This window comes from Corvus hawaiiensis, chromosome Z, assembly GCF_020740725.1.
Source record: "Corvus hawaiiensis isolate bCorHaw1 chromosome Z, bCorHaw1.pri.cur, whole genome shotgun sequence".
Taxonomy (NCBI): Eukaryota; Metazoa; Chordata; class Aves; order Passeriformes; family Corvidae; genus Corvus; species Corvus hawaiiensis.
The window spans coordinates 67366407-67380363 of record NC_063255.1 but is presented as its reverse complement, the minus strand read 5'-3'; the positions used below and the strand labels follow the sequence as shown (position 1 = coordinate 67380363).

Below are 13957 nucleotides of genomic sequence, written 5' to 3'. Positions count from 1 at the left end.
TGCATTATCTGGTGTTTCCAGCTTTCTGTACACAGACATCCACACACGCATGTATCTAGCAGAAGACATGTCTTCTTCCCAAGTTCTTTCCTACTTTCAAAACTGCACAAGAAACGTTTGTGTCCCGTCTGACCACAGGTTTCTGCCACTGTTGTCTTCCTGCATTTTACAATTTGTTAGCAAGTGACCAATAGAAAAGAACTATTATTTTCCTAAGATGTAGATAAAATGCTGAATTCCTCTTCCTTCAACAATACAATTTTCCTTAGATATGTTTAAAATATCCTGAGCAGCAGATGCACGTCTGATACCTTTGTTTCCCATGTACCTATTTTTAACTCTGCTTCATTTTCTCCTGCAGAGTGAACCCTGTGTTTCAGCTCCCATGCCTTCCTCCTTCTAGAATAAGGTGTGAAACAGCACCGCACGGCTGGCAGTCTCTTGAGGTTGCCACCATCCCCACCGCCACACCCCGACAGAGCCATCACCTCTCCAGGGCCCAGCGGCACAGCCCAGCGGACGCACGAACCGGCACGTGTGGGGCTGGCTCGGGCACCTGACGCGCACAGCGCTGACATACAGCCGCACGCGGAGTTCCTCCGGGCTCCGTCTGCGTCTGGAGCGCTGTCCGGGTGATGACATTGGAAGGTTCTGCCCGTGCTTCCCGCGGGAGCGCCGGCGCGGGCAGAGCGCGGGTGCCGCTGCCAGGGACGGGGCGCAGGGGCCGTCGAGGGGCGGCGGGGAGGGTGAGGGGCCGCTTACCCCGTTGGCCGCGGCCATCTGGACGACGATCTCGATGGCCGTCTTGCTGAAGTACCTGCCGTCGCTGCCCACCACCATGGTGCAGCCCTGCCGGTCGCGGAGGTCGACGGAGGAGAGGAGGCTCTGCACGAAGTTGGGCAGGTAGTTGCGCTGGCTCTCGAAGAGCGCCGTGGGCCGCCGCAGGCCCCCTCCGCCCGTCGGGCGCTGGTCCTCGTAGGGCGCCGTCTGCACGGTGAGCACGGGGATGGGGGTCCGCTCCATGGCGGCTGCCGCCCGCCGGGCTGTGGCTCCGCTGGGGAGCGGCGGCCGTGGCGCAGGCTGCCGAACCGGCCGTGGGCAGCCCAGAGGCGTTCCCCGGGCGGGGCCCGGCGTCGCGGGGGAGCCAGGGCGGGCGGGGGGTGCGCACCGCCCCTTCCCCGCCCGCCCCGCCGAGGGCCCCGTCGGCGCCTCGCTGCCCGCCAAGGCGCCCGCGGCTCGCCAGCCCGCTGCCATCAGCATGCGGCGGCCCCGGCCAAAAATAACCCTGGAAAGCGAAGCCGAGAGCCGCGGGCTCCTGCCAGGGGTGTAACTGGAGGCAGCGGGGAGCGGGCGAGCCAGCGCCGCACACTTGCTCGGGGGGATCACGGTCTGTCAGCGTCGGGCCCCCCCGCCGACCCCCGGCGGGCCCCGGCAGCCGCGTACCCCGGGCACGGCGGCAGCACCTTCCGGCCGAGGGCAGCGCCCCTATGTAGCGAAGAGTCCGGCTGGAGTAGGCCGGGCAGTGGTACTGTCCCAGGCGAGGAAACAAGGGAGCAGGCAATTAAAGCACGAACAAAGGGGATCGATTTTTTTTTTTTTTTTCCTGTATTGCTCAAAAGCAAGTTTTTTGTATAGTAAGTAAACTTGAGCAGGGGCTTGCTAAGTAAGCGTTCTCTCCAGGCTCACTCTTTGTAAGGCCGACTCTCAAGGTGCCTTTCCCTATGACAAACCAAGGTATTTCATAGAGATGTATGGCAAGGCTTAGTTCATGGGTTCATTCTGCTTAAATGAAATGCAGAGGCGGTGGCACTAGCTACTGTGAAGATGCCTGACATTTCACAGTATAAAGGCTGTGTTTATAGATGCCTGTGACTGTCAAACATCAGCTGAAAGTTTCCATCCAAATGCTCTTTTCACACTGGGCCCACACAGCACTTTTTTGCCAGGACAATTCTCTTGGTAGGAGAGTTGGAAAAAATAGTCATGTAACTTCGATGTCATTCTTGTGCTTAGGAAATCCCTGGTGTAGACCTGCATCTGAGCAGGCAAAAATAGTTCTGTAAGGCATTTTTCTGGTTTCTTCAAAGGAGTCTGCTCATACACCACTCAGAAGCCCAGTGGAGTGTTATGGTTCAACAAAGCAATGTGTTAGCTGCAATGATAAGAGGTGGCCAGGCAAATATGGTGTAAAATGCTTTCGTCTTTTACAGAGGCTGCAGGTCCATTATATAGTTCGTTCAGTAGTTCATTAAGGGTCAGTGAGAGTCACCTGATGAATGGTAACCAGAGGAACTCAGTCATGATTTTGAGCCCTATTTCTGCAGGCTTTTTAGTGGTTCATAGAGCGTGACAGTTTAATTTAATTTTCTGCTACCCATACATCCCTTTTGCAGGGATGGCTGCCATCACAGTAGAACACTCTACGGTAGGCAAGGCCCAACAGTTTAGTTTAAACGAAGTAATTCATTTAAGCAGATACAAGAATTCTAGCTCTGTTAGGAGAACACCTTTAGCAGCAGAGGGCCAGAGCACATACAAGGAAGCAGTAATCTCGTCTCTCTCTTTTGTTAGACCTCGTAGCCTGTAGTCATGGTTGTGGCTTCCTGTACTGATTCAGAATGCATTTTAAACAGCAAAAAGAAAAAAAATCTGCCCTGTGGAAATGCCAGTTCTCATATCCCTAATGTAAACAAGGCACAGTTTATATGAGGTAGCTGTATCTTAAATAATATTGAGCACTGCCAGCAGTGAAACCAAGACATACAGTGTGCCTTAGTGAAAGCTGAAATAAAATCAGATAACTGCTATTTACCATAGCAAGTACCCAACAAGGAAACAGCAGCAAAGATGGAAAGCATTACAAAGAACAGATAAGATCAAAATAAAGGAAAACACATGACCAAAGTAAGAAATTTGATAGTCTTTGAAATAAAGAATTGACTGCATTTTTCATATGGATAGAGGAAATGTGTTCAGCATTTGGAAGAAAATATATTAATTTGAATCAATTTTAAAAACTGCAAACACTGACATTCTCAGAATGTGTATTTAAGAGTGACAATTTTCCAAAATTGCTTGTCTCCACCCATATAATTTATGTACAGTAATGAAAAAATGTGTTTTACAGTCTTTTCAAGCATTGCCTTGACAAAGGCACTACCAGAAGTGTAATGGGTTGTAATGAGCACTGTAAATTTAGTTCAAACTCAAGCTCTGCTTTAGGTAAGTCCAACCAAAACTTTATGTAACCCCTCTTTCATTATGATTCTTGAAATACTTTGCAAAACTCAGTGTTATTAAGTCATACTATTTCAGAAGGACCTCAGGTTTTGTTTTAAAAAATAAATTATCAGCCTTCTCAGTGGCGGTGCAAAGCATGAGGAAGTTAATGTAGAGAGCCTGAACATTTTAGGACGAAAGCTGAAGAAAAGGAACGATGTTTTTACTTTTTGAAATAAATTCTTCAGTTTTCCAGCACCCAGATTAGCATTATGTTGATACATTTATCCATGGATAAGTGCTTCAATTTCTGTTCTATAGCAATACAAGTCCCACAAGCAGTCCTGTTCTCAGCAGATGTCAGTGAGAAGTGGAGGTCTCTGTAAATGGCTAGTATTGCAGTGCATTAGCTGATTACTGGTGTGTATCTTCAACAAATGAATAATTATCAGTTTGGGATGATATTAAAAGTCTGGAATGTCTTCTTGGAAAACAACAGCTAAATATATTCTTAGTATTACCAAACTCTGTTGTGACTGAGTTTTTTAAAGGTTGTTAAAATAAAAACCAACTTAATGGAGTGACAGGATACATGTTAAATTTGTTCTGTTTCCAACTAAAACAATTAGCTTTCTGAATGCCAGTTTTAGAAACATGGTTTGACATATGCAGTGTCGTTCAGGAACATTTTCACCCCCTACTTGGGTTCTTATTTGTTTCTTAAAGCTTTTTAATTCCTGAGCCTTAAAATGTTTACCATAACTCATTTGTCTTGTGACAACATAGCAGTATTAATTACTTTAAGATGTATAATTTTTGTGCTTGCCCATGTTTTTTTACCAGCATTGTACTGGTGCCTTTGTCCATTTAAGTCTGGTTTTGTCATGCACTGGGCTGGGCATTGGGTTGTTGCCTGTGTGGGCTTGAAGGACAGAAGTCTGTCCCATTGCAACAGAAGCCCTTTATAGCCACACAATTAGTTTTAATTCAGTTGACCTGGTGACCTGAAGTGTTGCCTCTACAAGATGGCAGAAAATACTAATGGATTTTCTTGAAGGTAGGTTATGGAAGCCCAGCCCAGCTCTGATTTGATGCCAACATACAGGAAATTGCACTGGACCTGACACTTCCTTTCTGTTAAGGAAAAATATTTTGTATTGGCTTGCAAATGTTGTAGGAGAATTGAACAAGTGCCATTAACTAAGCAAGTTTTGCCATTGAGCTCACAGTTCATCACTAGAATAATACCTGAGTTTTAGACAAAAACATATTTTTACAGTTGTTTCATGTAGTATGTGTTTGAGGTAGAAATGTGGATACTCAAAATTAATTCAGGCATTCGCCATGGTACCATATTTTGAAGTTCAAATTCTCATTCTGCCATGGAGCTGGATACTCCAGTTCCTCTTGTAGTGCAGTTATCATATGAAGAATGGCATACACTTATTGTAAGTTGTTAACCCGTGCTCTTGAAACAAAAAAGTTCTAAAAATAAAATGTCAGCTTCTTTAAACCACTCGAAAATTGCAACTCAATTATGTTGTTTTGCCAATAAGAACAAAAACACTTTTAAACCCCTGTGCTTCCAAATGAAGCTTTTTCCACGGTGTTTTCTTTGACTTGCAATGATTTTGTTTCAAAATGTAAATTACTTAGGAGTTTAAAAAAAATTAAAGAGAAAATAAAATCAAAAAATTGGTAGATATTTTGACTGACTTTATCTGTCTTGTCTTTCAGCTCACAAATTAAAGTTTTTCTATGCAGGCATTTCTATTATGCTAGAAAAGGCAGAGAAGGATAGGAAGATTGTTATACGGAAGTTAGTTCCCTTGTTGCAGAATTTTATTGAGAAGTAGTATCTATGATCTCATGGATACCAGTCAAGTTCTTTTCTGGAAATCTTACTTAATCCCCAGAAAGGCTATATTTCACTACAGCTGCAAGTCTGTAATTACTGTGAAACAGAGTGTTTGTTTTAAGGAACATTTTCACACAAACTTACATGAAAATTGATTTACAAAGCCCAAACCGGAAAAAATCCCTGAAAACATATTTCTCGTGATTGATAACTGATTTACTGCTATGCCAGCAACTTGTGAAGTTGTGTAAGTCAGGTCTGACTTAAGAAATTGCCTGTTACTATCCATCTAATCAGGAGAAACCAGAAGGAAGAAAAGGATTGAGAAAAGGAACCGGGACAATCTTCAATCATTAACGTAAGAGAAGAAGCAACTGTTGTGAAAAAAAAATCCTCCAAAATGTCCAAATGGTGCAGAAAGTTTATTCAAATAGTTTTGGCCACTGTCAAGTGTGTGATACTCTTTTTCTAACTGAAAATAAGTTAGTTAATCTTACTCTATGTAAAATTAAGTGTGCAGTCTCCACAATCTTGCTAGACAGTGTGACAGAGATAGGTATGTTCTGTTTAACGAGCTGTTTGTACAGCCAAGTAAGCACTGCGTTGTCAAGGCCTGATTTAGCAGGAACTTATTTCATGTACACTGTGGAAGCCTTACACTTCCATTTATGGTTTTTTACCAATTATGTCACCAGTTAAGAGTGGAAAATTTATCCATACGATTGTCATTGCAGCACATGATATGCATAGAATAAAACACAGACTGTTCCTCCTCCTGCAGACCTGCAGATTCCCAGTCTGATTTTCAGAGATGCAAGAAATAGGTACTGCCACTGCATCCAGTGAGAGTGACACACGACAAGGCCCTCCAGGCTGTAATGCTCAGATGACATCATGTTCTACAACCATGACAAAATACATCTTACAGATACTGCCAATTGCATGGCCTCTTTCACATCATCACCCACTTGTGCACTGTGGGTTCCTGGCAAACAAATTCCTTCAGGGTCTAAAGTCCACTCCTTACAAGCAAGCATGTACTCTGTGTATGTCCATCCTTCTCAGTGGTGGAATTACTGAGTAAAATGAAAACCTCAGCTGAGATGTAATGGTTTGATGCTGGGAGCTGGGCAGTGATAACACAGAAATAGGACATGCATTCTCAAATTTATCCCGCCTATCTATCTCCTAGCCCAGGGATGCAAGGTAGTAAAGGTTGCAGAAAAACTGCTGGTTTTCTTGCTGTACAAACAGATTAGTACCTGAAAGAGAGACTGAGTTTATAGTAGAGATCTATTGCTCATCCATTTTAAAAGACTGTGATTTTCAGCATTAAGTCAAAGCATATGAAAAGTTTGAGAATGCAGAGAAATAAATGTTCCCACAACACCTCTTCACTATATCTGAAGGAATATATACACTCAACATAATGATTGGTACAGGGATTCCTTGCCTACATATGTTGGCCTTCTACAACAAGAAAGCAAGGTAATGAAAGCAAAATGCCATCACTGCTCTGAGTCACAGCATCTCTGACGAGAACTCAAAGCTAAACTTCTCAGGAACACAAACAGGGAAACAAAAGCAAACAAACAAAAAAGGAAGAATAAAGCAGCATAGAAAAACAGCTCCTTCAAATGGAGGAGGATTTTAATAGCAGCTTTATTTCTGAGTTTTTGGGAAAGACACAATATATTTGAGTTTCAGTTCAACAAACAAATGCACTGGCCTTTTAGAGAGCATATTAAGACCTACGGATTAAAAAGCCCTGTTTTAAGGAAGAGTCCCAGACATAATTCCTGTGATTCCTTAATAACTGTCAATATCATGGTTTTGATCATTTTAAGTAGTTGCTTAACGGTTTGCTTTGGGGTTTTTTGCACCCACTGAAAAATAAATAGTTAACTTCACTATGCCAGCTGTGTCTGACTCTGCCACTTAAGGGAATACTATTGGACAAAGCACTTGAGATTTTTCTCTTTTCAAGAATTATTCTCTCTCTCATGTCAAGGGTTGAGTAATTTTTCAGCATACATAGTCTAAATTCTACCTGACAATTTGATTTTGCCAGGGAACTTATTTTATTTTCTGACAATAGCTGATGAAAGGAAGAAAATTTCTCACACCAACATGCCATGTCTGCTAAACAACCTTTCCATATTCAAGTGACAATCATTGTTTCTTTTAAAAGCTTAGACAGACACCAGAATAGTTCCTAAAATTATAAAAATAATCCAGAAGAAACCATTGACTAAAGTCCACGGAAAAATCATTAAAAAATGAACCAGAAGTTTAATCTCAGGATAACTCAAGACATTTAGATCCTGGCTCGCAGCTGAGGACCGCGCGCGACTGGAGGTGCCGCTGAGAGGTGTGGAAAGTGGTCGAGCAGCGCCTCCTTCTGTGGGTATATCTGCTCTGTCAGCCTCTGTGGAGCTCTATCCACAGCCGAAGTCTGATTTATTTTTCTGTTATGTAAACTACCAAACCTGCCGGCTCATTTCTGAGGAGTTTGCCCTCACTTCTCCCGACCTGCAAGCCAGAAAGGATGCTTATTTAGAGATATCCATTTGTATGTACACCTTTGGAAAATTGTTGTCAGACAAACTAGCCTTTCTGTTTTGGTGTGACTTCCATTCTTGGTTTTGCCTGACCTTTCATCTGGTTCGTCCCAGGGTAATTTAAGATTTTCTTATTTAGATACTGTGAAAGTGTAAGTGGAAAAAAATTGATGTACTGTGGAAAAAATGAGTGTGATTGTACTTCACTGTCACAATAGAAAGTTATCTAAAGTAAAATAATAAGATGCAGGTGTGAAGTAGGGCATTTCCTTACGATTGCCAGGGACACTGACTTAATGTATATATTTATACCTGCAGTTGACACCTGGGTTGAGGTCTTTGGAGTCTACCGCTGCAAAAATTAATCTGTAATGGAACTGGCTTGAATGAGTCTGTCTTATTTAGACCGTAATGCTTTCAGAGAAGTAACATGCTGACTTAGTTACTCTAGAATTACCAGTTCCTTTTCCCAGGATGCTCCTCTTGCATAGAAGTGACGGGCTATTTCAACCTACCTGTTTAACCAAGGGTGCTGGTTTGACTTGCTCTTGTTGACCTTTACCTATCAGGTTTTATTTTGAATTGGATTATGTCAATGATGCCAATTCCCGTCCAGTCACTTTCATGGCCATATGATTAATCAGCAACACTGTCCATCCTGAATACCTGGGGAGGTAAAAAAAGAATCCCCACCAAACTAAAAATATGTCATGAAGAAAACACTCTGCACTCTGACCATTCTTTTTGAAGAATCTGATTAAAGTTATCCCTCTTCCTTAGGTTTTAACTTTCATATTTTTCAAATCCTGTACTGCCTAGTGTGTAACTCTGAAGTTTCTTGTAGCTTGTTAACTTCTGCTCTCTCGTGCTAGGTAGACATAACAAAGCCTCTCTGGGCCTGCTCTCCAAGGAGACTCAGACCATCCAAGGCCCAAAATGTAAACCAAAGCCTCTGAAAGGAGGGGCAAGCTTGGGGAAGCTACATCATTAACTGAAGCTTTAATTGGAGAATTTACCCTGATATGCAAATGAACCAAACCTATAAAAGTGTGAAGAACTCATGACCTGTCATCCATCTTGGGGTCCATCTTGGCAGTAGCCTCTGGCGCCCCAGGGGGTACTTTGAAGGCCTTTCAAATAAATACCTACCTTTATCCCCTTATTTTTTTTCTACTATTCTATTTTTTCACTGGTTTTAGGTGGCCTCTCAAGGCATCACTATGGTGGTGGGGTTAGAAAGCTAAAACTTACCCTCTCAGGCACTTCTGATATCATAATTCAATCTTGCAACTGTGTCAGCAAAGTCCTCCATCAAAAACATGAAGTCAGTATTCTCTTACTTTTAGAAGAAAGAGGAAAGAATTTGCAGGGAAAAAATAATCTCACTCTGATTTTAGATTGAAAGGATACAGATTTTTTTATTTTTCATCAACTCTCTCCTTTATCATCTAGAAAAGACCTTAAGACCAAAATCAGATAGAATTTCCTAGAAGACTACATCTGCATCGTTGAAGAGCTAACAAAGTTGCTGGAACAAATGTTACCGCTAGATGACAGCAAATACCCATTTACTGTGACATTTTCCTACCTGTGAGCAGATCAGCTACTAGAAGATAAAAACCAAGAAGCGGAGGCACTGGGACAAATCCTCTTTTGGAACAAATTCGGCTTTCCCCTGGAAACATCAGCAGAGTTCTTCACCGAGTAAAATTTGCTTACTTATTGCATAGTAAAGTCATTATTTCAGCTCAAGTAGCATGCTGCTTTACAGTCGTAACTTTGAGTTATCCTCTGAGATAAATGACTTTCTCATATTCCTGTTTGCAAACCAGAACTCCAGCCACTATGTTGGTTTTGATTTTCACTCACCTTCCTCCAATTCCTTTAAGGCAGGTGCTGATCCCACAGGCATATTTTGAGAAACAAGTAGCAGAACATTTACACAGAAGCAAATAAAACCATTATGATTTAAGAAGTTTTGTTTATCCAGGCTATTATTTATAAGCAACAGGATCTAGTTGAAGATGTCCCTGCTCAGTGCAGGGGGTTGGACTAGATGACCTTTAGAGGTCCCATCCAAACCAAAATATTTTATGGTTCTGTGGTTATGACTGAAACCTCCTGGAAAATACAGCTTAAATGTCATAGGAATGTCAAGCCTTTGCTTAGGTAGCCCCCAGTACATTGATAGCAGCCATATCAGTTTACAACAACCAGGCCCTTTCATCTTGTTACAATGTTAGAATGGCATTATGTTGTTATATATTGTTAGCAGGCAGTTGTAGTATTTATGTAAGGGTTTTTAATAGATTTTCTCCATAAGATGAGATTCAATGCTGTGATTCTGAGCAACCTCTTGTGAATTAAAACAAAATTCTGCACTGGTCAAAACAGAGAAAGGTAGCCTTGTCTGTTGCATTTAAGTGAAATTATTAAAAATACCAAATGTAACAGTATAAGATCATTATTAGCTGCTCGTTCCAATTAAAAAGAAGCTTGAAACTTTCAAGAACAGTACAGAGAAAGTAATAAATAAACCAAATAACAAATTAGCTATGCTTGTAGATTGCAATTGTTAAACTGAAAGAGATGCAACAGATTTGAGTCCTATTAAGAGAGCAATGTGAAGTTAGTAGGTATTTCAGACGAGGTGAGTGAGGACAGTAAGATCACTGGGACTCTCCATTGTGCTTAAAGACTGGAAGCAGTACAATAAAGCCACATTTTAGACCAACATTTTTAAGTAAATACAAATTAAAAGTGTTTTACTCATTCCTTAATGGGCAATACACGTCCTAGACTGCTTGACACTTGATCAGTTACAGCTGCATTCTTTTCTGAAAATTTCTGTGGATGTCAGTGGGTGCGGGACTGAGGCCAAGGTGCACTCAGACCTGATGCCTTGAGCAGACTGTCTCTATGAAGCTGCTTTCATAGCCAGACTTGGATTTCCTCTTTGTTCCCTTTGCCTGCATGTACACGGCTGGAAGAGCAAAGGACTGACTACATGTAGGGCATTGGAATGGTAATGTAGCCTTGTCATCCTGCAGGATGCCACTGCCAGTAACAGGCCCCAAGCTTTGCACTAAGTGTGCCACACCTCAGGGCTGAGGTTTGCCACACCTGGTCTGACCAATCTTTTCCTGACCTGCCTGAAGCTCTGAGTCTTTCAATTTATTTGTGACAGCAGTTTCTCTAACTGGCCAGGTGTAAACTGCTAATTTGTTTTACTTTTTTATCCTTGGATATTACAACCATATATTTTACAGCTAGTAGTAACAAGCTGCCATTCTGTGTAGGGAGAGATACTTATGGCTTTAATGTAATGATGTAGCCTAGAGAAACATTCCTAATCAGTGGCCTTGAGAAGTGGAGACAAGGATGTGTTGCAGAGGAGTACAGGTGTTGGGGTGACCCAGCCCACTGCGGGGCGGAGGCAGCATGATGCCAATCAATCCCAGCCCCTCCCCTGGATCGAGTTTCCCGAAGAGGCAGACTCAGAGGGTGGGTCGAGGGGCGGCTCAGAAGCCCAAGCCGCACCCTCTGGGCGGTGCCCGGGTAAAAGCCGCTTCCCCCGGGTTGGGAAAACTCCCGGTTACTCGGTTGTTCACTGGTTCTCTGTTATAACTCCCGCCTCTCGGTTTACCCCAGTGGCTCCTGTTACATTGTATCCTCCCCCTGGCTTGTAACTCATTGGTTGTTTTCCCCTTTTACCGGTTTTCAAATTGCCTATAAAACTGAGGGAAAAGCCTCAGTATCCACAATCGCATCATTCCCATCACATCGGATTCCAGCCTTCCCAGCTCGTTCGGGTTGCGAAACTTCTAACAATAAACCTGTTAGGAGACAGACCAGAACAGCCTCTCTCTTCCTTTGTCTCCGAGCTAAGTGAGCCGATCCCATCGGCTCCTGCCGTGTTTCCTCTGCCGAGAAGCCAGCGAGCTAGCCCAGCAAGCAGCACTTTTCCTGATGCCGTAGTCGCTTCAGCGACGCATGGAGGTAACGCAGCTGGACTGACTCTGACCTGGGCCATGCCAGAGTTGGTGCCTCGAGCACCAAAAGCTGCGTTATACAGACATAAGGGGTGATAAGAAAGGGGGCACAGGCTTAGCCCTGGAATTCCACTGCTATAAACAATTCACCACAATCAGTTAAAAGCATGCAGACCGGAACCTGCATATAGTGTAGACAACGTATATGTAATTTATATAACAAATTTGGATGCAATGTGAAGCTGCAGAGCAGTGCAGGATCAGCAAAGCATGGTTGCAGGGCCGATGTTCCTGGTAGCAGAGGAAATGCCCCACAAGGAGAGGCGGATGCTGTTGCTGTGGTCTCTGCAGGACAGCTGGGCTGATGACAGCAGCAGAGAAACAGGCTGGTTCATGAGGACAGCAGGTGGCTGGGGCCCCCACCCTATCCATCCTGTCCCCTCTGGCCACATCCTGCCTACAGGAGCTCAGATGGAACATGGACCTGCTCCAGCAGGTGGGAGGTTATACATATGGATTAAAAAGCAAGAATATAGTAAATACTACCGAATTCAAAACCACCTAAATTTTAAAGGGCGTAATAAATTAAACCATGATCACCCATTCATCTTCCTGGGTAATTCCTGAAGATTAAACACTACAGATGATACAAACAAATGGCACAAGAGTGCAAGAATATAATTTTTGTTAGTTTCAAGTTTAATGGAGCTCATAAAAACATGTGGAAAGTAGAATACTGTGGAGAAAAATGCTTTTTGGAAATAGACTTTGGAAAGTCTATTTCTGTAGATGTTTGATATTCATGAAGGCACAGAAGTGATCAAATCATTGCAATTTACCTCTAGGACAGAAACTCCTCTGCCTCTGCTAGGGAACAAAATGTATGGAGTTTGTTGACAAGATCACTTCCTACCTAGTACTTCATGTGTCTTGGAGGAGGGACTGAAGCACCTTAAGTGGCAGTTACCTGGCTGGGAAGTAAGCTCAGATCTGGACGGCCGTAATTTCTTCAGAGAAGGTGTGGCTGTGCCCCTTTTGGGACCTGCACAGGGAGAACTGCTGATAATTTTCTTTACCAGATCCCTCCTCACCCCAACCTGAGCATCCCCCAGCTGCCCCACCATCCACACCACAACCCCAAGACAGGGGTGAGTGGTGTCTGCATGTCCCTTTCACCCTCCTCCACAACCTCACTTCAAACCAATTCTAGTTCCTTGGAGAAGGCCATCCTTGACATAGCTAACACAAATATTACAGCAATTTCACTATGGGCAACTTTTACAGAGCCATCATTATCTTTCCTCTTTTCATTCTGTCATGATGCAAAACAAGACATAGCACTCCAGGCTGGGCATGTAAGAACAGACCAGAAAAAGTTGGTTTAATAAATATCCAAGAAAAGTAACCAGTGGTCTTCTTGGGAGATGAGGATAAAGAGGCCCTTGGCATGCTACCTGTGTCATTATGTGTGAACAGAATAGAGGACAAAGCACTGGGGCATCCTGACAGCCAGCAACGACAGAGGAGCACAAACTCCCACCCTGCCCAGGAGCTGCTTGCTCTCCATCCCAGGGGATCCCTTGAAATATGCAGGCAGTTTACGGAAGACAAGCAGAGACAAAGATGTGCATACTGACTAAAGCTTCTCTGGCATCAGCATTGCAAGCAGCGCAGGGAAAGTCCTAGCAAGGGTAAGTAGTATCAACAAGAGCTATCGAGTGCAGAGCATGTACTTACACCTGCAGAGATGCCCTCCTCTACAGCAACAAAAAGCCCCCAGTATATTGACAGTCATCATGGGAATTTTAGAGTGTGGAGCAGTGTGTGGTGGGTGAGCAAATATTAAAAAATAACCATGTAAAATATGACAGTAAGTCATCCATGGCTTTTTCCCTTATGACTCGTGGTTGAAGCTCTTCTTATTAAGTCTCTGAACTTTTATTCAGTTCAGAAGTTAGTAAAATTTCAGAGGTTAATCTTTCTAAAGAGAATTGAGTCCTTCCATTACATGAGGCATTTAAAAGATAAGAGGTAGTTTAACCACTTTTCCTGTGGCAAATGGAAGCAAAAGCAGCAAAAAATACAAATGTATTATCCACAAATTTGCATTTATGTGATCTTATTACTCAATGAGTCACACTGATGTCAACCATTTGACAAATCTTCATGCAGGACTGTGTGTCATTTATGCAGTCCAAAACAGTGTGGGAACACATATTAGTGTTCTCCTGGTGTGAGAACATATATTAGTTTTAAAAATGAAGAGATGCAATTGCTAAGGGAAACAGTCACAGTATCACTCAGCAATATACCCAGTTCACTCAAAC

At 43.0% G+C, this 13957-nt stretch overlaps 1 protein-coding gene across 1 annotated transcript in view; it reads right to left on the bottom strand.

Annotated features, from left to right (window-relative positions):
* Positions 1-1110, bottom strand: part of PGM5 (phosphoglucomutase 5) — a 75056-nt gene extending 73946 nt beyond the window's left edge. Inside the window, exon 1 of the mRNA XM_048292318.1 lies at positions 763-1110. Within this exon, the coding sequence (XP_048148275.1) occupies positions 763-1023 (261 nt within the window). The 5' untranslated portion in view covers positions 1024-1110. The remainder of the gene's footprint in view (positions 1-762) is intronic.
* Positions 1111-13957: the final 12847 nt, after the last annotated feature.